Raw genomic sequence first — 25,406 nt, 5'->3', positions numbered from 1 at the left:
GGCGCGGCGGCTTCCTCCTCCCTACGTCGATCTGCTTCTAGCGATTCTTCCATTATTCGACGCATTTGCTCAAATGGATCCATAATTGATTAAATTTGGGAGAAGAAAAAAAATAAAGGAATGATTTTATAGAAGTGATTGGAGAGGAAAGAAAGAGAGATGAGAGAATAAATGTGTGTTTGTGTGTAAAATGGAGAATGAAGAAGAGTATATATAGAATATATAAAAAAAAATAAAAATTAAAAATATTACCGTTCAACAGTAATATTACCGTTTTTTATTTTTTTTATTTTTTTTTTAAAAAAAAATCTGATTTTTTTAAAAAAAATTGAATTATGACGTCATAAATCCGACGCCCACTCGCGGGTCGGCGAGTGGGCGTCACGCCAGCAGCCCGCGCGCGCCACGTGGCGCCGGGCGCGTGTCTCACGAGCTCGAGACTTGCCTTGCCGGGACGCGTCGGGCGTCGAGACATCTCTTCTCGTCGAGACGAGACGGGAGCCGCAACGCTATCTCGATGCCGTCTCGTCTCGTCGAGACGAGATCGAGTCCGCAACGAGGCAGCGTTGCGGATGCTCTTATAGGACAGTGCGTATTAAGCGCCTACGTTGTACTCTTTTTCATCCCATAATAGGCACTTTTTATTTTAATTTGTCCCATAAAAGATAGTATTATATTTTTTTAGAAAAAAATTCTTCTCTCACGTTCTTATAAATATACTACTACTATTTTTTCTCTTCACGTAACACACAAAATAACATATTCCGAAATTTCGTGTCATTATCCAAGTATGGCATATATTACGACGGAGGGAGTGCTATAAAACTATAACAAGAAAAGGTTCATTTAGATTATGATTGAAAGAAGGCAAGCCCAAGCCTCAAAGCGAATCAGAAATTATTTTTGAGTCGAGCTCGACCTTTATTGTGCTTGGCTTAGAGCATTCACAATAGGGTGAAGATCGTCCTGTCGATCGTCAGCCCCCATCCTCCCACTGCAGAGCGACGAACAATCACCTCGCCCGAAGGTTCATCTGCGGATGACGCTGCGCCTGTCTAGTCCGGCTACTGCATGCCGACGGACGAGTTACGCATTTTCCTTTTTTTTTTAATACTTTTCAATATATAAATACACTTCATTTTCACTCATTTCTCTCACATCTCTTTCTTCATCTCAAATCTCACTCACTCACTTTTTCCGTTGTAACATTTTTTAATTAGATAATGTAGGTTTTGTTTTTAATTTAATATTTAATTTTGCTATTTATTATGTATGAAAACAAAATTAAAATTAAAATTAAAAAATAAATAAAAAATAGATTTTAAAAAAAATAGTCCGGCCACTGGTCCTGACCATCCATTGCTGATTTTAAAATAGATTTCAATTAGTTTTTCTTTCAATTTCTTATATTTTAATAGTTTGCCAATTATGACTTAAAAAACCCCATTTCTTCATAAAAAAACTCATGTTATCCCAAAGTAGTAGTAGTACTAATACTATTCTTATAAAATAAAGGAGCATTTTTGTGATACAAAATATTACTCCCTTTGTTTTATGTTAATAGAGTCATTTTTCTATTTTGTAAAGTTCCATATAATTGAATCATTTCTATTTTTGACAAGAAGTAATCACATCTCTTACTTTAGTCTTTCTTTATCTCTCCTACCTTATTCATTCTTACTTTATCCACCATGTACTTAACACACTATTATTAATCTCTGTGTCGAAAAGAAGTGTCCCAATTAACTCCGTTCCATGGTAGTAGAAACATTTTTTTGGTATGGAGATTAAGAGAAAGATGTTGTAGTGTATTAAAAAAGTACTCCATAATAAAGTAGGAGAGGGGGAAAGTTAAAGAGAATAAAATAAGAGCGGGAATAAAATAATAGTAAGAAAATGTGTACTACTCCTATTTTTTGCTAAAAAGGAAATGATTCAACTATTACGAAATGTCTCAAAATGAAAAAATGACTCAGATATCATGAAACGGAGATGAGTATAAAATTGATTTTCCGTTACAATTGTACTACCTAAACCCTAAACAGAGATGAGTATAAGAGGATAGCCCGCCCTAAACTCCATCCTATGCACCGCCATATCATTATTTAATCCTCCTACCCTTCCACCTGCAATGGGACGGACTATAGCCCGCCCTATAATTTTAACTCCTATTTTGCATTTGTTTTTTTATCTTTTATGTTTGCAAACATATCAATTAGCAAGAATAAATATAAAAACACCACAAATTAAAGAAAAATCTTATTGTCAATATTTATTTTTTATTTTTTATGCTTGCAAAAATGGAAAATCGTCGGAATTCATTATTGAATTTAGAGAGAAATTGAGATGGGGAATAGAGTGGAGTGAAAAGTGTGAAATTTATTAAAAAAAAAATAGTGAAATATATAGAAGAAAATACAAAAAAAAATAAAAAAAAAATATGTGCATAGTTCGACTATCCTCCGCACCCCTGCAGATAGGTCTCCAGGATGCATTCTCCGTGTCATAGTCCACGGACGATGCATCCTCTGCGGAGGATAATGTTTGCATAATCCGGACCCCTGCAATGGCGGACAAAGGAGCGGAGGATGCATCCTCTAGGCTATCCTCCGCCCCTCCGCCCCATTGTGATTTTTATTTTACTTCTCATAAATTGGATATGTGACAACTTAACACAAATTACCGGCAACTAAAATTCGCTTCGTCGGCGAATTATCCTAATCAAGAATGAGAGGGAGCGCACTAACCACGACCGCTTCAACACCACCCACGCGCTCATCGTCACGTTTACCACACGTCATCAAGCTGACTATTCAACTCGGAATCTCAGACTCAGCGCGTGCTCAGTAATCTCATTATCTACACCGACAATTTCGAACCCATATTCCTGAGTCAAAAATCTTCATTTTAATAATATTAAAGCAAGCAGCTAAAAACGTCACTGCTTCACAACTTTCAACTATTTCGATTTAGCATGTAGTAATAAATAACTAATTATTCCTCACGCTGTATTTGGCATGCGATTTTTTCTGGATTCGAAAGAAACCTCCCATTTTTTGAAATTGGAAAAACGATAAATCTAAAATATTTAATATACCGAAGGTTTACTCTCCTACCATTTATTATTGCGTTTGTGCTTAATTAATTTTGGTGTTACTTTAGAGACCAGCTAGTTTTACTAAAAGTTTTAATTTTAGACCAGCTAGTTACTAAAAGTACTATTCACTTGAAAGAGTAAATTTATAATAGAGCTTCATACAATCCATTTTTAAGAGGAATTTTTTATCATACCTTATTAAAGAATGCAGAAATTAAATATACATACTTTAAAAGGATTAGTTGCTACCTTGGGTATTACTCCCTCCGTCCATGAATAAGAGTCCCATTTTTTCATTTTGGTCCATCCATAAATAAAAACTCCGATTCATAATTACCATAAATGGTAAATAAATTTCACATTCTATTGACTCATTCCACTCACATATTATTTAAAACTAATATATACAAGTGAGACCTCTATTCCACTAACTTTCTTTCACCCACTTTTCTTAACATTTTTTAAAACTCTGCTTAATTTAGAAATGAGACTCTTAATCGTGGACGGAGGGATTAAAAAGGAATAATTCGTACAAGCGCTACAGAAGAAAAATCCTTAGCCAACTTTTTTATTTTTTTAATATTGGGAAAAGACATTCTTCGCACATCACTCATCCCTCCATCTTTCTCTCTCTTTCTGTCACACACAAATAAGAGCTCAAGTTCACTAAAACCATCAGTTGCAACTTGCAAAACAGGCCTTTTAGCGGTTCTCTTGATATCATTCCACACATTTCCTGTCTTCGCGGTAAGATTTGTTTCTCTCATTTCTATGCAGATGCTTTAGTTCATTTACTAGCTCTAAATGTGTACAGTTTTTCTTCCAATTTTCATCAGCATTTTGAGCTGCTGTTTGGATCTGTTTTGGGCACAGTTATTTTTGTGAATGTTATGCTTTAAATTCCTGTTGATTTTCCTTCTCAAATTCTACTTAATTGGTGCAATTTAAGTGAAAATTCATCTTTAATTTAGTCGCTGATGGTCTTCATTTACGTTTCTGCAATGGCTTTTTGGATTTCATGTTGGGATTCTACATGTAATTTTTGTTTTTAATTTCTTAGCATTTGATGGAGGAGCATTTATGTTTTCTGGTGACTGAACTGACCAGCATGTGAAACCATTTATTGTGCATTTTATGTGAAGATTCCCTTTTATGGTTGCTGATGGTTGAATTAGTATATGATAAATGCCATTTACTCTGCCGGATAAACATCTAAGCATGAAATTTAGGATTATGCTCACGTCTTGCTCTCCATGTTCAGGATTCTTACTAATTAATTTTGAGGGGTGAGAAGCTGAGTTGATGCGACAATGGTGCAAGGTCCAAGGCCCAAAACTAGGAAAAACCCTTGTGTTCAGCTTGACTACGTTATTCAAATTCAGGAGATAAGCCCGTGGCCCCCTTCTCAGTCTCTCAGAACAATTCGTGCTGCTCTGATTCAATGGGAACATGGTGAGAGGAATTCGGGGTCCACCAATCAAGTTGTGCCTTCGGTTGGAGCGGATGCTGGTGTTGGTGATGGAAAGATCGAATTCAACGAGTCTTTTAGGCTCACAGCGATGCTGGTGCGGGAGAAGTCTATGAAAGGTGGGAATGGGGTCACTTTCCAGAAGAACTGCATTGAGTTTAATCTTTATGAACCACGAAGGGACAGGTCAGTGAAGGGTCAGCTGCTGGGAACTGCTGTCGTAGACCTGGCAGAATGCGGCATTATCAGAGAAAGTTTGTGCATAAGTGCTCCCGTTAACTGCAAGCGAACATATTCGAACACGGCACAACCGCTTCTCTTCCTTAAGATCCAGCCTTATGAGAGGGGCAGGCGAAGCTCCTCATCAAGGGGCAACTTGATGAGAGAACCTTCGATAGACATGAGTAATAGTGAATCGGTTTCTGCGTTGAGTGAAGAATATGCAGAAGAAGCTGATGTTGCCTCGTTTACGACAGATGATGATGCCTCCTCACACTCATCTCTGGCTGTTACTTCAGCAGATTCAAATGGAAATGCATCACCTCAAAATAAAGATGTAAGATCTCTTTTAAACCCTTTTCAATATCCTTGTTGTTGATGAGTTTTTTCATCACCTCATCACAGTCATACAGTTAAACTTATATCGCTCTGTTGTTCAGCATTCTTGTAGTGCTATATAATGATTTAGCATGATGGAATATATATTAATTGCAGAACAGAACAGTGGCTGTGAATGATAAAGAAGCTAAATCAGATGGGGAGAAAGCGATTGAGTCTTATGTAAAACCAGAAGAGAATTCTTTGCAGTCCACTTCACCAGATTTAACTTCTGATCTAGCATGGATCTCAAATAAAATTCTTTCACGAAGTTCACTGTCATCAGCACCAGAAGAAATGGCGAAACAGCTAAATTCAAACAATGAAATTGACGAAAATGAAGCAGAATTTATTAAGCAAAATGTTTCTAGTGGTGGTAGAGATGTCCAAGTTCACCAAAGGGATGAGGATGTGGATTCTGTTCTCAGCCACAAGCAGGATGGCTGTAATGCTTCATTTGTTGGTACAGAAGATGCTGAACAAACAAGTTCACCTGGAAGTAGTTTCATAGATGGTGAGATCATAGAAGAAATACAACAGAAGTACACTAATAAAGAAGACAAAGAGCATCATCCTCAGGTTGACCCTACCAGTGGCTTTTCTGAAGTTGATGCCCATAGGCAATCAAATCTGGAAAATGGTCTACCTTCTGAAACTGAGGAAAACTATGAATTTAATAATAATATTAATTCAAATGTGGATAGACTGAAGCATGTGAAGTCCGTTCGATCATCTGCAGATTCAAGCAGGAGCAATGGCCCTGTGAGAAGCAATCGATTTCTTGTGGCCGATGTTCAGAATCATTCTCGAGTCTCAGTAAGCTCTGAGTCAAAAGATTCTAAGACATGTGAAAAGAAAACAAGGGCGACAATTTTTGATGGTAGGGTCCAGCATTTAGAAAATAGAATGAATGTTTTGGAGGAAGAGTTGAGGGAAGCTGCTGCTATAGAGGTTAGTCTTTACTCTGTGGTAGCAGAACACGGAAGTTCCATGACTAAAGTCCATGCTCCAGCTAGGCGTCTCTCAAGGCTCTATTTCCATGTGAGCAAACTGAAGTCGAAAACAAGGAGAGGGAGTGCTGCTAAAAGTATTGTATCTGGATTAGTTTTAGTTTCCAAGGCATGTGGAAACGATGTACCAAGGTATAACTCTTCTCATTATCCTTCTTCTGAAGTTTTTGCTTGGTCTGGCTTAACATGACCTACCAGCTTTTCTGCAGTGGCAGCCTCAACACTTGTTCTATCTTCCTTGTTTTTCGGCTGTCTGATACATCCTTTTTTTAGTCAAATACATCTCTTGAGTATTTGACATTAACACCGTGTAAAAAAGGATGTGAGCATATTCTCATTATCTCGATGCTATTATGTTTAATTGACTATTTGAGTGCCCATCCATGCTATTATGCAGTGCTCTGGTTTGGCAGGACGAAGTTTTTTTAAATTCTCATAAAAATTGATCAACTGGTATGCCTGCTTTTAACCAGAGTCCTGATATTAAAGTCTTCTTCTGGTACAGATTAACTTTCTGGCTCTCAAATTCAATTGTATTGAGGGTGATTGTCAGCAAGTTTCTTAGATACAGTAAGCTGCTTGGTTCTGTCACTGGAAAAGAGGGGGACAGCAGTGGAAAGAGAAAATCATTGCCACTAAAATGGGAGTCCTTCCCTGGTATGAGTGCTAGAAGTGCTAATGAGGAATGTTTGGACAACTGGGAGGAACCTTCAACATTTATAGCTGCTTTGGAAAAGGTTGAGGCATGGATATTTGTACGAATCATTGAGTCCATATGGTGGCAGGTAATCTTTTCCACCCATTCCATAGGGGGGTTATTTCAATTTCTGTGTCAAATCATGAGATTTGAGCTGGCTAACATATTACCAATTCATCCAATTTGTATTTGGCAGTTGACATTATTTTGATTTTTCCCCTAACTGAATGATCTAAACCACTTAGCTAAGTTGCTTTCATACTTTCTTTCCTCTAGACGTTCACTCCGCATATGCAGTCGGGTACTGCCAAAGAAATTTCCAGCAGTGCGGATTCTGAATTTAACAAGTTATACCAGAGAACCTCCAGTTCCATTAAACAGCAGCAGAGTAGTTTTTCTCTGGAACTCTGGAGAAATGCTTTCAGAGATGCATGTGAGAGGATATGTCCTGTTCGAGCTGGAGGACATGACTGTGGCTGTTTGCCTGTGCTCTCGAAAGTGGTAAAATTTTCAGTTTTTTCCTTTCATGGTTCAAATTTGATGGTGTTGTTAAACCCTCAATAATATGGCTGTACATTTTTCGTTGTAATAATCAGAACTTGAGTCCTAGACATTACATGATCTAAAATTAACTTCCTACTAGACATCAATACAATGGTTGTTAATGCTCATAAGAAGTTGCTATGTAGTCTGATGCACTCTTTTATAACTAGATCATAGAGCAATTGATAGCTCGTCTAGATGTGGCTATGTTCAATGCCATCCTTCGAGAATCAGCTGATGAAATCCCAACAGATCCTGTAGCGGATCCTATTAGTGATGCTGAGGTTCTCCCCATTCCAGCAGGAAAAGCTAGTTTTGGTGCTGGTGCACAACTAAAAGTTGCGGTGAGCCTTATCCTTGAACTAGAATCAGAATCCATTTTTGTTCTCCTCTTCATTTTACATGCTCTGATTAATGTGTTGTGACTTGTGACAGATTGGGAACTGGTCCAGATGTCTTACTGATATATTTGGTGTCGATGACGATGATTTGCTCGATAATAACTCAGAAGCTGCTGTTGATGATGACGAGCAAATATCAAAGGATACATCATCAAAGTGTTTTCATCTCCTCAACGCACTGAGTGATCTTATGATGCTTCCCAAAGACCTGCTACTGAGTCAGACAGTTCGAAAAGAGGTGAGAGAGAACCTCAACAGCCTATTTCTTCTGTCATTTGTGCCAACACACATTTTCTTACACCTTTTGTACTTTCCTTATTTAGGTATGTCCTACATTTGGTCCTCCCCTTATTAGAAGGGTTCTCAACTTTTTCATCCCTGATGAGTTTTGCCCCGATCCAGTTCCCGCAGTTGTACTTGAAGCCTTAAACTCAGAGGTTTGTCCTTGTAATTAACATAAATAGGCTCCCAAGTAGAAGTCGGTATAGCTGCTTTTGAAAAATGATCACACCCCCCTTGCCTATATTGCAATGTAGGATCCTTTTGATTCAGAGGATGGCTCCATCATGAACTTCCCGTGTGGCGCAGCACCTATAGTATATCAGCCACCACCAGCTGCTTCAGTTACAAGTTTCGTAGGAGAAATCGAAAGTCATCCTCAGCTCACACGTAGCCGGTCCTCTTTGCTGAGGAAATCACAGACGAGTGACGATGAACTGGACGAGTTGGATTCACCATTGAAATCCATCATCCCAGACGTGTTCGAGGCATCTCCTTCATCAGCAAAGCATGGCTGGACACTGAAAGAGAATGGAAGCCGCAATCCTTTGAGGTATCAGCTCCTTCGGGACGTGTGGATGGATTGTGAATAATGAATGATTTCATCGCAACTATCAATCGACCTCGTAATAATCTGCATATTCATCGTCAGATGTTGGCAAATCGTGTAGAGATAGTAGCAATAAAGTGTATAGGTTTAGCCGTCTTGATATGACTTTCATGTTGGTCTTTTTTTGTTGCTGCGTATAAAAAAGGGGATATTTAAGTTCTTAGCCAGAATAGATTCTCTTTTTTTGATGCAATAATTCAGAAGTGTAAGGTAAAAGTAGGTGGAAGTTTTGTGTGTCCAACTCCTTCTCTCCTACCTTGTCCGTTATAAATTTCACTATTTTAATAAAATTTATTATATAAATCATTAAACTGATGAATCCTATCCTAACTATTACTAGTACTAAATCTGGAACTTGAAAAAACGTTATATACAAATTATGGAAACATTAATTTTAGAATAATAAATGAAATATAAAAAAGTGTAGTAGGGCTAGACTAGCTAGTGAACTACTCCCCTAGTCACACACACAAGACGTCACACTCTCGATGACACCGGATTTTTGAAGGTTTAGTTTTGTGTGTCAAGTGAAAAGTTCAAATATAATTTTATATTATAATGTGGGGTAATTTTTTTCAAAAAAACAATGTGATATCTTTTATCATATAAAAACTAAGAGGGAGTACTATATAAACAAAATTTAAACATAAAAAATTGAAGCTGGGAATCTATAATTGAAAACGACACAGAGTTGAGATAAAGTTGTTTTATGTTTGAAATTAAATACTAGAGTTTAAAAAATATGAGTTTGACTGGAAATATTGTATAATAAAATAAATACTAACTTGTAAGGAGTATTAGCTTAAAAAAATAGTTGTATAAAACTAGAAGAAAATGGAGTATATACAATCCGCCCAGACAAACAACAGGCTGAAACACATGGGCCGGCCCTTCTAGAAACAAACGTCAAACTTCCAATAAAGAAGTCGTAAAAAATATATCGCCCACCGTGGGGCTCGAACCCACGACCACAAGGTTAAGAGCCTTGCGCTCTACCAACTGAGCTAGACGGGCATGTTATTTACTTTGCGGTGCCTTTTAATTATTACTCCAATTAGTTTCGTCTTAATTATATTGGTTAATGAATTAAATAAAAAATGGAAATAAGCCTATATGAGTTGGAAGGGAAGAGTATTGGGGTAACAACCGATATTTATCCTTAAATTTCTTGTACAACCACCCAAAATTTCATAGCGATGACTCAGCAATTAACATAATAGTACTATTAGACTTTAGAAATTGGCCATCTTAGAAACAAAAGAATTTATTGCTACACGTGTTGGAAAAGAGTTTGTTGGTCCCTTATAAAATTAGGACATTTTGTATTCTTGTATAAAGCAAGTGCATATTACCAACACGATATTCATGTGATTCGTTGATATAAATTTTGTGCAGGTTGACCAATTGACCACACCACACGGAATCAACAGGCTGAAATTAGCCACTCCCGATAAGGATTCATAGCTTCGTAATAGTTTGAACGTGACATTTACATGTATATATTTACAGTACTCCCATATAAATTTTGTGGTTCTAGAAACAATTTCTCCTTTGATTATTAACTAATTAAATATTGTATGTGTCAACATTTAGTCCCATGTCATGAGTCATTTGCCCTGAAACCCTTGATGTAGGTAAAAACATGTAGTACATATATGTACTCCATTCCTCCGTCCATCAATAAACTTCTCATATTACGGGGAAGGATCCTCTGCTGTGGTTAAAATCACAGCAACCCCTACTGTGCACAAAACGCATAAGTTTCCTAATGAAACGGTAGCAAACTCTTGAACGACAAAAAACATTTACTATTATTCAATTCATCCCACCACCCCCACCCCCACCCCCTATCCCCCTAACCCATACCCCACGTTTTCTTTTAATCCGTTTACATGTTATTTTGGATGTATATTCATTTCATCTCCCATAGTAAATTGATAAACAATTTTTTAATCTCCACTTAACTTTACTTTTTTAATCATTTGGTAAGAAACTTGGCATGAACTATTTCTTTTAATTCATTTACATTTTGAGGTAACAAATTCTATTGAATTCTTTTCATGTTTTTATTTTTAATTATAGTATTTCTTATTGAATTCATTCACGTTAATTTATTTTTTGTTACACTCAAAATGCCATTGAATCCTTTGTAATCAATTTGTTAATATTTCATATTTATTAATTATTTTTGTAAATTTACTATACTATGATTGAGTTTCAATAACATGCATCAATTTACAAGTAAGTAACTTTTTGGCTAGACATTTTAATTTTTTCATTTTGATAATTAAAATTTAAGGTGTTTTTTTTTTAAATATTCAAATAAAAATATACCATAAAAAAGAATAAAAATATTAAGGAAAAGATGTATATTTCTGTTAAACCACAACATACACTTTTTTTCTTTTAATATTTTTTATGGAACATCTTTTATATTTTTAATAACAAAATCTAACTTGTATATCAAAATGACGTATATAAAAAATTAGAATAAAAAATTATTTATATACAAAATACTATACAACAAAGAAATCCTGATATAGAATTAAAGAATTATGTAAGATACTCAAACAAAATATAAACGGATTAAAAGAAAACGTGGGGTATGGGTTAGGGGGGTAGGGGGGTGGGCGTGGTGGGATGAATTGAATAATAGTAAATGTTTTTTGTCGTTCAAGAGTTTGCTACCGTTTCATTAGGAAACTTATGCGTTTTGTGCACAGCAGGGGCTGGCTGTGGTTTTAACCACAGCAGAGGATCCTTCCCCCTCATATTACCATTTTATTAGTCCACTAATAAATTTTCTATTTGTTCTTCGAGGTTTATTTTGATAATAAACCTCGTATTCCACCACTTTTATCTCACTCATATTTTATTATAAAACTAATATTTCACTATATAAAATTAGGATCTACTTTCCATGCGCTAACATTTTCTAAACACTTTCTACTACATTTTTTAAATACGGAGAGAATATATAAAAGTAGGATCCACTTTCCATGCACTAACATTTTCCAAACACTTTCTACTACATTTCTTAAACTCGTGCCTGATTAAAATTAGTCATATATTAGTGGACGGATTGAGTAATGTTCTAACAACCAAAGGTACTGAACATTTAATTACCATCTTAATTTGTTCATACGTATAGAATTAAAACTAAATAATGAAATGTGAGATTTCCGCTAAAAAAATGCCGCGGATTTATTTAATCTGTGGGATCCTATTCCTATGTAAGTATTTAGGCAAGGTTTCTACATCAAAATTTTAACATATGATATGACGTTAGCGTCAAAGACGGAGCTAGAATTTTACGAATGAGAGGGTGAAACTACAATACTTGGAAATTAATTTCAAATGACGCAATTACATAAAAAAAAAACAAAAACAAAATGCAACTTATATATTTCTTGTTGGGGTAGAATTCTGCCTTATCCAAGATATCTAATACCGTGTTGTTTGTACCTAAAATCCACATTTGGTGGTCACAGTTACTGCCGTTATACCAATCATAACTTTGATCGTTGACTCGATAATTCATACTATATTGGAATGCAGTAATTTGTGCATTCTCTAATTATCAAAACATATTTAATTATCTTATATCTCTTCTCACATAATTGATTATCATTAATATTGGATTATCAATTTCTTCATGAAAACTGTACATGATGTTTTGAATTTGGAGCGTCTACAAAAAAAAATTAATACATTCTCTAGAAAATAGGGCTCACATTCTACATATTACCTTTTTTCATAATTTTTTTTATAAAGTTAAACATTATTTTAAAATTGCCATGCACACATTATTATTATTATTATTATTATTATTATTATTATTATTATTATTATTATTATTATTATTATTATTATTATTATTATTATTACTCCCTCCGTCCCCGATTAAGAGTCACACTTTTCCATTTCGGTTCGTCCGCAATTAAGAGTCACACTTCATTTTTACTATAAATAGTAAGTAGGTCAGTACACATTCCACTAACTCAATTTACTCACATTTTATTATAAAACCAATATAAAAAAAATGAGTCTCACATTCCACTAATTTTTTCAATTAACTTTTCTTTACATTTCTTAAAACTCGTGTCCAGTCAAAGTGTGACTCTTAATCGGAGACGGAGGGAGTATTATCATAAAAGTGCGTAAGAGCTTAATAATTCCAATATTTAGTTTAACTAATTTGTGTGGAACACAATATAATAATTTGGCGTTTATTCAAAGTCTAAACTTGTACTACTCCATAATGTATGTATTTATTGAATTCAAACCAAGTAGATATGGCTATACTAAAAACAAGCTTCGCCGCAGTTTCCCCTTTTTGTTGGAAGGCACGCAGTATTTTTAAATTACAGTCAACCTAACCTCATCACGCGTCCCTCACAACTCTCTATAAATTCCCCAAACTTAACCTAAACTTGAACAATCACCCAAAATTCTCAAAACAACTAAATCATTTTAAACCAGTTCTAACATTTCACATACACCTAATTTCCAATGGAGAAGTACGAGCAATACAAGCGCGTTTTCAGCCACTTCGACTCCAACGGCGACGGCAAAATAAGCCCCGAGGAGCTGCGGCAGTGCGTGGCCTCGATCGGCGGCGACATGTCGGCGGAGGAGGCGGCGTCGACGGTGGCGCTGATGGACGCGGACGGGGACGAGATGTTGTGTTTGGAGGATTTCGTGAAGATAGTGGAGGGAGCGGAGGAGGAAGAGAAGCAGAGCGATCTGAGGGCGGCGTTCAAGCTGTACGCGCCGGAGGGAAGCGCGTGCATTACTCCTGAGAGCTTGAAGAAGATGCTCACCAGATTGGGGCAGAGAAGGAGTGTTCATGACTGCAAGAATATGATCGCCCCTTTTGATATCAATGGCGATGGAGTTCTCAATTTCGACGAGTTCAAGATTATGATGTCGTGTTAATTGGAGTTTATGTTTTTCCTTTTCTAATTTCTTTTTTATTCTGTATATAAATTCAATCCAATAATTCACCATTGATTGCTTTCTTTTGTTTTTCGAGGTCTGTGCTCTTTAACTGCATTTTGCCGCCAGAATTCAAAACTAAAGTAAAAAATATGCTTGATGTAATGTTGTGGTATATACATCTAAGTACTGTCTCAGACTCTCAGTAATGTGGTATATATTCCTCACATTATTATTGTTTTTAATAATAACATTAGCTTTGGTTTTTAGAAGCTTTTAAGTATGTTTATATACCCAAGGTAGTTGAAGTATTTCTTTTGAACATGAGATTTAAGAAATTGATTTGTTAAAGGTTAAAGTGGAGAGAAAAGTAAGAGATGGAATAAAGTAAAAGAGATGAAGAGAATGAAGTAAGAAAGAAAATAAAGTTTTTGCTATAAAAGGAAATGACTCAACTAATTTAGGATAAACAAAAAAGTAATATAACTCAACTATCTTGAGACGGAGGCATTACATGCACATTGAATATAAATAAACAAATTTTAGAGTAATTCGAGTTTGAGAAATGCATTAAAGGTGGGTATCCAATCCATTGTCACGGTCACTAAATGTGCCAAATTTTAGAATTTAGACCTAAAAACTCATATGGCCTAACTTCACTGGAGAGAGCCCATAAATTATCTAGACATTGTAAATTTTTTATCCTTATATATAGTGTATACCCTTTTATTCTAATTTAATAATTTATGGAATTTTGTATTTAGCTGTATATATGTATTTATTATGATAATTAATAAGATTACAAATGTAAATTTTAAATTTATAAATAAGATTACAAACGGAAGGGATCAAGGGATGCATCTGGTCACGTGATAAAAATACTTTTGAGACATTATCCATTTATTTCAATTGGAGGCATCAAAATGCAAATCTTGGTGTGGTGAAAGTGATCGAAATTGATTCGAGGGTAGAAAAGTCAGTCATTCTAAATTAACGGAATCAATGAGTCTTCGCGACAATCTACTGCCACGTATTAAACACATAAAATCGCATACTATGCACACATCATGGCCCAATACTGTCGACAGTTGGATTATAGCTCATAGTCTTATAGACATGCAAATTGCACAATATTATTAATATATTTATCGCGAATTGAACAACGATGTAGTAATTGATAACGACCGGCAGAAATTTATTGTTTGTGCAATTTGGTATTGACACTGGAAATAGGATCATCACCGTGGATTATCACTAATCTTGATCATGTAATCGTGACAAGGATTAAGACCGTACTCTTGGACCAATCAATTGCAATTCTGCTAATAATATAATTTGGTTTATTTGTTTGGGACATTTAAATCATTTAATATTTTAAGTTGGCTTTTTCTCCGTGGCAAGACTATGACACATATTAGAATATTCTTTTAATTGAACAACCTATTTAAATACGAAAACTCTTATATAGTAATACTACTAAAAATAATTGCATCAACAAAAGTTAATTAAAGCATAAAAGCGTTTTGAATACGTAGGAGAAGTTATTGATAACGGCAAAGAGCCTTGGTGGTTGCTTCCCATTACTTATTGAAAAGGACACGTCATCATTCTCCGCGTTCCCTTTACAATTACTCCACAACACTATAAATACACCTCAAACTCCAGCCTTGATTCCATCAGTTCCCAAACATTGAAAATACTATCTTCTACACTCATTCAATCAAAATTAGGCCTTACTTTTCGCATCTCACAAATTCATCAATGGACAAATTCGAGCAATACGGGAGAGTTTTCAACCACTTTGATTCGGACGGTGACGGCAGAATCAGCCCGGAGGAGCTGCGCCTGTGCGTGGCCTCGATCGGCGGCGGCGGTGGCGCTCACGGACTCGGACGGGGACGGGTTGTTGAGTTTGGAGGATTTCGTGAAGATAGTGGAGGGGGCGGGAGAGGAAGAGAAGCAAAGTGATTTGAAAGCGGCATTCAAACTGTACGCACCGGAGGGAAGCTCGTGCATTACTGCAGAGAGCTTGAAGAAGATGCTCAACAGATTGGGGCAGAGAAGGAGTGTTCACGATTGCAAGAATATGATCGCCCCTTTTGATCTTAATGGCGACGGAGTGCTTAATTTCGACGAGTTTAAGATTATGATGTCGTGTTGATACCCCTCAAATTTACGATTTTTTTTTATTTCTGTACATGGATTCAATTCAATTATTCACACCATTGATTTGATTCTTTTTTGCTTGTTTGTTTTTGAGGTCTGTGTTCTTAACTGCATTTTGCCGCTAGAATTCCAAAGTAAATTAAAAAATATGCTCCAAATATAATGTGGTACATACGTCACAATTTATAAATTGCGATATGGCTAAAACGCATTGGACCTAGCGGCCTCGCCTGGTTTGAGCAATTAGATATTCATAAAAGTTATATCTATCCTAAATCCTTTATTCAATGACACAGAATGCATACATAGTATAAATATCTTATACAATGTTGATTACTTAAGGTTCATTATTTCGCAAGCCCAGCCACCCTAAATCCGGATGCCCGCTCAACCGACCCGAGGAAATTGATACTACTCCCCAAACAAATTGATTCTACTTTTTCACTCATTCTTTATGTCATTCGAGATCTTTTTATTTATCTCTCGTCTTTTAGGGGATTCTTGTTCAGAGACTTTGTTTTCTTTGATCATCTTACTCGCATGTAATCTTCTCTTTCTTATCAAAAGTTGTGTGTGTGAGTTACTAATGAAGAACATCCTTTCACTCTAAACTTTGTAAGTGGTTTTACGAGTGAATCTTGAGAAACTCATACAATATTGTAACTAGTCTGAGCATTTTTGTGTGACGCGTTTAGTTTGGTGGTAGAGTTTTGGGTTTATGGGTTGATTGGACGACAACTTATGTCAATCCTTTTAGATCAATTTGCGATCTCAGTAAAAAGTTGTGATCTTTATATATAGGTCTATGACTGTGTCATCTTAGTCACAAATGTTTGATCCATTCTTTGTAAATTGTAATCTGTATGTTTAGTGATGAAAGATTAGATACAATGGATTGGATACCCACCTTTAAGGCATTTCTCATATTTCTTGTATATACGCATAAATCAAAATAAAATGAATGAACAAATTTAGATCAATTCGAATATCAGAAATGCCTTAAAGGTGGGTATCCAATCCATTGTATCTAATCTTTCATCACTAAACATGCCTAATTTTAAACCTAAAAACTCATATAGCCTAACTTAGGTGGAGCGGGCCCATATACAAACATTTCTCGTTTTATCTAGATAGACCCTTATGATTAATTTATCCCTTTTGCAAATGTATTCTTTTTTTCTTACTCTCTAATAAATGTCCTATTTCAAAAATCAGAAGTCTGCGCATTCTATTCTTATTTAATAATTTTAAAATTTGATACTTAACTATATGGTAGTGATAAAATGCAAACACTATATATTGTACAAATTTTAAATTCCTCGATACAATGTCAACAAATTATAAAATTTCAAGATTTTGATGTCAACACACTGACAACTTCATTTTCTGTTATTTTGTCATCTGTTGATATTTTCTAACGGTCAAGATCATAGTTTGAGTTTATACACTATATAGATATAGAGTTTGCATTTAAATACTATATCCCTAGTTATATATGATTACAAATGTAATGTTATTTTCTTAATATGCGTGATTTGAAAGTAGAAAATCACATGATAAAAAACGAAGGGAGTGCGTCTGGCCAAGTGATAAAATACATTAGAGATATCATCCGTTCTTATTAATTTTGAGCAATCAAAATGCAAATCTTAGTGAACGAAACATATCAAATCAATTGTGTCTCACATAACGACACCAAATTAATGTGGGAGTAGTCCATTTGTCATTGATTCAAGGGTAGAAAAGTCAATCACCATGCTATTAAGTAAACCGAATCAATGAATCTTCGCAACCGGCCAATAAAAATAAGTGCCACGTATTAAACACAGAAAATGAGAAAGTATGCACACATCATGGCCAAATATTTGACTCTGTCGATCGATCTCTATTTCTAAATTATTTATACATATAGATCTTTTATTCTTCATCTCTGCGCAGTTGTTTTATTTAATTCATCCATTGGTCTTTGTCGACAGTTGGATCATAGCTCATAGTCTTACCTACAAACATTATAGGCATGCAAATTGCACCATATTATTAGTTTATTAATTTATCTTGACCTGAACAATGACACTCATGTTGACAGAGACCAGAAATTTATTGTTTGTGCAATTTGGTAACCGTCGGATTACCACTAATCATGTTGATGTAATCGTGACAAGGATTAAGACCGACCACTTGGACCAATCAATTGCAGCTCTTCTGTATATTTTACTAGTTTATTTGTTTGGGACATTTAATTTTTTTAATATTTTAAGTTGGCTTTTTCATCGTGCCAAGAGACTCAAGACTATGATATGGGCATCGATCAAATCAGTCTTTTCAATGGATTATTAACAATCACGTAAGTATTCCATACCACTATCAATAAATCTATAGTTTACCTTAATTCTTATTGCGAGAATCGTGAAAATTACGGTAACATACATATTAAGTTTAAAATTTATGCAGTAAACCTTTTTTATGCATTCACAACACGTATAATTTATTAGTACTACATATATTATTGCAATTTTCACCACTATCTCCATAACATTAATGGTGTCGAGATCAAATAAGCTATATTTTTGAATAGTGAGACTAAGAATTATATCATTTAATTAATACAGAAATTACAATGAATTAAGAACCAAATTCTATTTTTTTTTTCAAATTTCAAATCATGCATAACTACTTTATGCAGAAAAAAATCACATATTATTGTGCTTGCATTGTTCTAATGATAGTGTGCTTAATATGTAATGCTTAAGGTTTTAGATTTGAGTTTCTCTAAATTTTCATTCGTGTATCAATGAATTAATAAACAAAAAAGTATAGTAAATTATTCCCTTTACTCAATTATTGGACTATGGAATGTTCTTTAACAAAATTAGATTTACCACCGTACTTGACGGTGTTCTTTCTTGTTGGATTAACCATGTTAAAATCATTTTTTTCATGAATTATATGAAATTCTTATTGTTCTCCTCGTCTCATAAAAGATACTAGAAATGTGATTTCTTTGTTGATTTATATACAAATGATATGTTTGGTAAGGGTGATAACTCATTTAGGAATGAAATTTTATGAAAAAAATGACATTTTTGTAATTTTGTTCATGGATTTTCATCCCTAAATGAGTTATCACCCCTACCAAACATGGTCAAAGCATACTGCTTAATTCTTCATTACATTTGCAAAATTTAGATTTTTTTCTCTTGGAATCGAAGGAATGGGATGACCGAGGATGAGAATTGAACTTTGTACATTCTCTATTAAGTAGAATATATTATTTTATTAAAAAACAAATTTATGTTCAATAATCTTACATAAATAACTGGCAAATTTATGTTAACCGTTTTGAAAACGTAGGCGAAGTTTATGATAAGGTGAAACAGCCTTCGCAGATGCTTCCCATTACTCTGGACTTATAGGAAAAAGACACGTCATCATTCTCCGCGTTCCCTTTACAACACCTATAAATAGCCCAAACTCCATCCCAAAAAAAACATCAGCACAAAATATCTTCATTCCTAATTGATAATTCGATCAATTATAGTAGTAGTATCTTACATTTTCCCCCTCAAATTTGTCAATGAAGAAATTCGAGCAATACGAGAGAGTTTTCAGCCACTTCGATTCGGACGGCGACGGCAGAATAAGCCCGGAGGAGCTGCGGCAGTGCGTGGCCTCGATCGGCGGCGACATGGCGGCGGCTGAGGCGGAGGCAGCGGTGGCTCTCACGGATTCAGACGGGGACGGGCTGCTGAGTTTGGAGGATTTCGTGAAGGTAGTGGAGGGGGCGGGAGAGGAGGAGAAGCAGAGCGATTTGAAGGCGGCGTTCGAACTGTACGCGCCGGAGGGAAGCGCGTGCATCACTCCTGAGAGCTTGAAGAGAATGCTGAGTAAATTGGGGCAGAGAAGAAGTGTCCATGATTGCAAGAATATGATCGCCTCTTTCGATCTCAATGGCGATGGAGTTCTCAATTTCGACGAGTTTAAGATTATGATGACCTGCTGAGCTGATTATGATGACCTGCTGAGCTGATTATGATGACTATATATATATGGATTGAATAATCGATAGTTTTATGTTTTGGTTCCTCATTTGATATTTATTTCTGCATATAAAATCCAATTTAACTTTGATACAATGATAATTTGTTTCAAAAGTTACGCCCTGAATCCTGATCCTCTTATTGACAGAGTATAGAATGTGCCGACTTAATTAAGTCACTCGAAATCTTTACTGATAATCAAATAATGAATCCATTTTAACTTTCTATAGTTTTGATAATGAAAAATTTAATGCAAAATTAGGTCATGAAAAAGTGGTTCAAACTTCAAACTTCAAACAACAATATGATTGACGAACAAAAAAATAGAGTAGTATAATTATTTTTTAGATGAAAGTACTAATTAATTCAAAAATAATTAATTTAATCACTAGTTACGTGACATTTCATTTTGTATGTGACTTACAAAAAAATTATTTAGTCAATTAAATGGAAAATAACAATGAATATAGAAGAAAAAGAAAAGAAAAGAAAAAAGACTAAATATATTGTTTTTTTCTTTTTAAAAATATTCAATCATAATAAGATACCAAAAAAATGAATACTCTATAACTCAACTAAAAATGAGATGGAAAAATATCTCACTTTGATTCTTCATGCACCTTAAGAAATACTACCTCCGTCCCCTAAAATTTGTCCCACTTTGACCCTGCACGGGTTTTAAAAAATGTAATGGAAAATAGGTTGAAAAAATTAATGGATTGTGGATCTTACTTTTATATATTAGTTTTATAATAAAATGTGAAGAGAAATGAGTTGGTGGAATATGAGGTCCATTACCAAAAATAGTAAATATGAAATGGGACAAATTTTGGGGACGGACGGAAATGAAAAAATGGGCTAAATTTTCAGAGACGGAGGTAGTACTATACACATTTATAAAAGATAGTATTAGTTGTAGATGACACGTGTTTTGATAGAATTAGTAAAGTAAAAGACAAATAGAGAAATAAAATACTTCTAAAGTATTAGACTATTAGTATTAGTGAAAAATGAAGATTTCCGCTACATTAGTTAGAGTATCTTTAAGAGAAAAAAGAGAAGATATTTCTCATTCCTCTTCAAAAAGAAAATATAGTAATTGTAAACTGTATACAAAAGTAATTATCATATTTACCTTCTAGGTGGATAAGAAGATGTATAATATTTTCTCGAATATCTTTCCCATTGGAGAGATAGTTTTTATGAAAAAGAAGTGAATTCTGTCCCACTACAAGTGAGGCGTTTCTTTCTGGCCGTGTTTTTATGAAGATAATAATAAATAGTTAGAATTGAAAAAAATTAAAGTAAGATAGATAATAATATAGAAGAGAGTCGTTCATACATTATTATCTTACTTACTTTACTTTATTTCTACTCTAACTATTTATTATTATTTTTGCAAAACAATGTCCAATTTGGAGCGCCTCACTTGTAGCGGGACGGAGGGAGTATTTTTTTTTACTTGTATGTTTACCTCCTCCGTTGGATCTGATTTTAGGAAAAATTTACTAATAGTAAATAGAGACTAAATTTTATAGATGATCCCAAATAGAAAAACAAACATTTTTTTGTAAACGTAACTAAACTAGTACTTGTACGCTATAAAGAAAAGTCTGTGAAAAAAATGAATGAAATATTAGTATATATACTTTTATACGAGTATTAATTTTATAAAAAGAATTTGAATAAAATGAATTAATTGAAAGTGAAGTTTTTATTGAAAAATAAAAATAAAATATTTTATAAGATGGTACGAATCCATCAATGATGGAGATCGGTGTAATTCAGATACGTACTTCAACGAATCAATTCCGCTCATCTTCAATTTGATGAGTGTGAATATTTCTCATGAACAAAATTGAGGATGATAGATGATGAGATTTAAAATCCGAATAAGATAGTGACTGATTTCCTGAAATTTTAATGATTTATAAGGTGAACATGAAAAATACTACATTCATATACTAGTATTAATTTATTAATCATTTTAACAGTGAACAACTCAAGTTTTAATGTAAAACTATAATATATGAAAATTATAATCGTAGGAGTAGTAATTATTCATTGAGTAGTAAAATTTTATTTTCTAAAGTTGAGCCATCGTCAATAGTTTTGATAAATAAAAACAAAAGACTAGCGTTAGTGCAAGTCCTACCGTATGAAAAACGTATGCAAGTCGCTAATAATATCTAAAATAGGCTTCCTCGTTTCTTCCTAATAATACCAAGTTAGTATTTCAAATAATGATCCTAAACAACTCTATATATACTTCAAACACAACCTCACTTCCACAAAACAAACACATCAAAAATCCAAACATTTTACTTTTTGAATTCCGATATTCGTACTAATTCCTCAATGGAGAAATACGAACAATTCGAGAGAGTTTTCAGCCACTTCGACTCGAACAACGACGGCAAAATAAGCGCCGAGGAGCTGTGCCAGTGCGTGGCCTCGATCGGCAGCGACATGACGGGTGAGGAGGCGGAGGCGGCGGTGGCGCTGATGGACTCGGACGGGGACGGGTTGCTGAGTTTGGAGGATTTCGTGAAGATAGTGGAGGGGGCGGGAGAGGAGGAGAGGCAGAGCGATTTGATGGCGGCGTTCAAACTGTACGCACCGGAGGGAAGCTCGTGCATTACTGCAGAGAGCTTGAAGAAGATGCTCACCAGATTGGGGGAGAGGAGGAGTGTTCATGACTGCAAGAATATGATCGCCCCTTTTGATATCAATGGCGATGGAGTGCTTAATTTCGATGAGTTTAAGATTATGATGTCGTCTGCTTGTTGATGGATCTCAGATTGTTAAGTTTTTTTTAGATCAGATTATTGTTTTCTGATTGAGTTTGATTAATCTTAATCTGGTCATACACATTATCCATTTTTTTTATTCTGCTGAATAAATAATAGAGTAAAGTTTTGTTTTTGAATTATTGTTGGGGAAGCGTTGACTTGGTTTTTATGATAGATATGCGAAATCTTGTTTTGCATTTAGTTCGGATATCAGTTTTAAATAATTATGTCAATTAAATCAAACTGGATTTGTTTCATCTTTTCGGGGGATGAGTACTACTCCACTTATTAATGAAGTGGATATTGTATTGCAAATTAAAACTTTTACACACCCATGAAGTACTAGTAGATAGGAGGATTATAAAATCAAATTAATTTTTTGCACGGCTATTTTATAGTAATAGAGTACAATTGTTTAGGAGTATTTATCCATATTGAATTGTCACTTACTATTATAATAAGATGGCAAAGCGCATTAATAATGTCATTTCCTAGAAGTGAGTCTTCATAAATTAGATTTAATCTCAAATCACTTTTATAAAAACGACTTTTTAAAATCAAATTAGCATGAGAAAATTAAGTTAAATTTTAGTTTAAAAAATATGAAAAACAATCTATTAGTACTAGCCTAGATATGATGTTAGTTTTTTTAATAAAAAAAGTTACTAGTATTATTGATAAAGGAGCATGGAAAACAGCCAAACATTCCATGGTAGATGTTCAAAGTCAATTATCATGTCATTTCCAATATAACAGTAGCTAATAATTTAGTGCTGTGGTGGATGATTCTAGTTACATATATATTGTTATACTAAGTTATTGTTATCAACTTGAGTTGCTACCAACTAAATAGGAACGGCTAGAACACACATTAATTTGATAACTTAAATGAGTTATTATTCAGTTATTGTTATCCACTTGAGTTGCTGCCCTACTCAGTGTAGTAATTAAAGCAAGGAAAAATTAATTTGATAATTTTGAGTTGCTGTTTGGGAATAACTAGAGCATAATTAATACTCCATCCGTTTTCCAATAATTGCCCATTTTGATTTTGATACGGGTTTAAAAAAATGTTAGGAACGTGACTTTAAAACGTTAGTAGAATACATGTCTCGATTTTATATACTATCTCCATCCCCAAATTTTGACACACTTTGATCGACCCGGCACGGGTTTTAAGAAATGTAATGGAAAGTGAGTTGAAAAAGTTGGTGGGATGTGGGTCTTATCTTTAAAGTATTAGTTTTATAATAAAATGTGAGTAGTAATGAGTTAGTGGAATATTGGGTCCACTACCAAAAATGGTAAAAAGTGAAGCGTGTCAAATTTTCAGGGACGGGCCGAAATAGTAAACTGTGTCAAAATTTGGGGGACGGAGGTAGTATTAGTTTTATGTAATAAAATGCGAGTAAAATGAGTTAATGGAATGTGAGACCTACTTATCATTTATTATAAAAAGTGAAAGTGAACAATTAATAGGGGATAGACGAAAATAGCTAAAATGGACGATTAATTGGGGACGAGAGGGAGCATATCTACTAGGATTAGGTGAGAATTATATTTTTAATGAAGAATGAGAACGATAAAGCACGTACGCACGCATTAAGAATAGAAAATGAACAAACAAGTACCCCCTCCATCCCACAAAGATTGTCTCTCTTTGACCAGACACGAATTTTAAGAAATGTAATGAAAAAAAAGTTGAAAAGTTAGTGGAATGCAATGTTTTAAAAATCGGATCGGCCGGCGAACCGGCGTCGTTACTGGTTCACTGGTTCAACTGGTTCATTGATCGAACCACTGGTTGAACCGGAATATATAATAAACATATATATTATATAATATTAAATATATATAATAAAATATGTGAATAAAATATAAAAAAGGCCTTATAAAAATATCAAAAATAAAAGATTTGGGCCACAAATGCATTTAAAGTATTTTTCCACACATTGGCATGCATGCTCGTCAGCTTGCATCAAGAATTTACAATAAATATTGAGTTCAAAAATCAAAAAGACAAATAAATACATAAGCAATGGCCCACAACTTGGAAAGTGGGAAGCTTGGGAAGTGGAAGGGACGCCTAATCTAAATGCATAGCCCCACCACCCAAGTAAAATACTATTTTAATAAATAATTAAATATTTAAATGAGGTAAACCGATTTCCGGCTAGCGGTTTAACCGGTTCAACCGGCCGGTTTTACCGATTCTGGGCGGGTCAACCTACGAACGATTTTTAGAGGCAAACCGGACCGGACTGCCTTCCGGTTCGCGGTCGAACCGGTTGAACCGGCCGGTCCGGTCCGATTTTTAAAACATTGGTGGAATGTGAGTCCTACTTTTATATATATTAGTTTTATACTAATAAAATGTGAGTATGAATGAGTTAGTGGAATATGAGGTTCACTACAAAAAATGGTAAAAAAGTGAAATGAGACAAATTTTATGGGACAGACAGAAATGGAAAATGGGGACAATCTTTATGGGACCGAGAGAGTATTAAATTTCCATTCTTTATGTGTTGCAATAGTTCGTTAAGGGGATGCACCCACGTTAGATCTTTGTAATTAAAAGGTTGAAAATAATTTTCATTTCTCACCTACACATGTGTGACAATTTTTTATATACATTTATTTTGCAAATATACCTTTTAATGTTTTAAGTATTTCGAATCCATAATTTTGAATCAAAACCTTGATCAATTCAATTATTATGGGTATCACATTCATGAAGATAAACCTAACAAAATTGAAATCATATCAATGGA

The 25,406-nt window shown here is 34.6% G+C and overlaps 3 protein-coding genes, 1 non-coding gene and 2 pseudogenes across 5 annotated transcripts; 5 read left to right on the top strand and 1 right to left on the bottom strand.

Moving 5' to 3' along the window:
- Positions 1–3,678: 3,678 nt before the first annotated feature.
- LOC148930086 (uncharacterized) lies at positions 3,679–8,865 on the top strand. Of its 2 annotated transcripts, XM_089068658.1 has the most exons (10): positions 3,679–3,844; positions 4,359–5,121; positions 5,280–5,802; positions 5,902–6,304; positions 6,678–6,957; positions 7,146–7,370; positions 7,583–7,756; positions 7,848–8,051; positions 8,137–8,250; positions 8,350–8,865. In XM_089068658.1, exons 2-10 carry the CDS (start codon positions 4,408–4,410, stop codon positions 8,683–8,685), a joined length of 2,973 nt encoding a protein of 990 aa, XP_088924784.1. In that variant the 5' UTR covers positions 3,679–3,844; positions 4,359–4,407; the 3' UTR covers positions 8,686–8,865. The 2 variants fall into 2 exon arrangements, with proteins under 2 accessions (XP_088924784.1, XP_088924783.1); XM_089068657.1 differs by having other exon boundaries at positions 3,680–3,844; positions 5,280–6,304.
- A 778-nt stretch (positions 8,866–9,643) lies between these two features.
- On the bottom strand, positions 9,644–9,716 carry TRNAK-CUU (transfer RNA lysine (anticodon CUU)). The gene has a single exon. It is a non-coding gene; the product is annotated as a tRNA-Lys (tRNA).
- Positions 9,717–13,129: 3,413 nt separating this feature from the next.
- Positions 13,130–13,730, top strand: LOC148930084 (calcium-binding protein CML38-like). Its single transcript, XM_089067790.1, has one exon. The coding sequence runs from the start codon at positions 13,215–13,217 to the stop codon at positions 13,638–13,640; it is 426 nt and encodes a 141-aa protein (XP_088923916.1). The 5' UTR covers positions 13,130–13,214; the 3' UTR covers positions 13,641–13,730.
- Positions 13,731–15,304: 1,574 nt separating this feature from the next.
- Positions 15,305–15,877, top strand: LOC148930083 (calcium-binding protein CML38 pseudogene; annotated as a pseudogene).
- Positions 15,878–19,336: 3,459 nt separating this feature from the next.
- On the top strand, positions 19,337–19,828 carry LOC148930082 (calcium-binding protein CML38-like). Its single transcript, XM_089069367.1, has one exon. The coding sequence runs from the start codon at positions 19,381–19,383 to the stop codon at positions 19,804–19,806; it is 426 nt and encodes a 141-aa protein (XP_088925493.1). The 5' UTR covers positions 19,337–19,380; the 3' UTR covers positions 19,807–19,828.
- A 2,295-nt stretch (positions 19,829–22,123) lies between these two features.
- Positions 22,124–22,775, top strand: LOC148930081 (calcium-binding protein CML38 pseudogene; annotated as a pseudogene).
- The last annotated feature ends 2,631 nt before the right edge of the window (positions 22,776–25,406 follow it).

Source organism: Salvia hispanica, chromosome 3 (genome assembly GCF_029641045.1).
Source record: "Salvia hispanica isolate PSC_SH4W2 chromosome 3, Shi_PSC_v1, whole genome shotgun sequence".
In the NCBI taxonomy this organism is placed as follows: Eukaryota; Viridiplantae; Streptophyta; class Magnoliopsida; order Lamiales; family Lamiaceae; genus Salvia; species Salvia hispanica.
The sequence above is the reverse complement of the archived record's forward strand: the minus strand, read 5'-3'. Positions and strand labels throughout refer to the sequence as shown.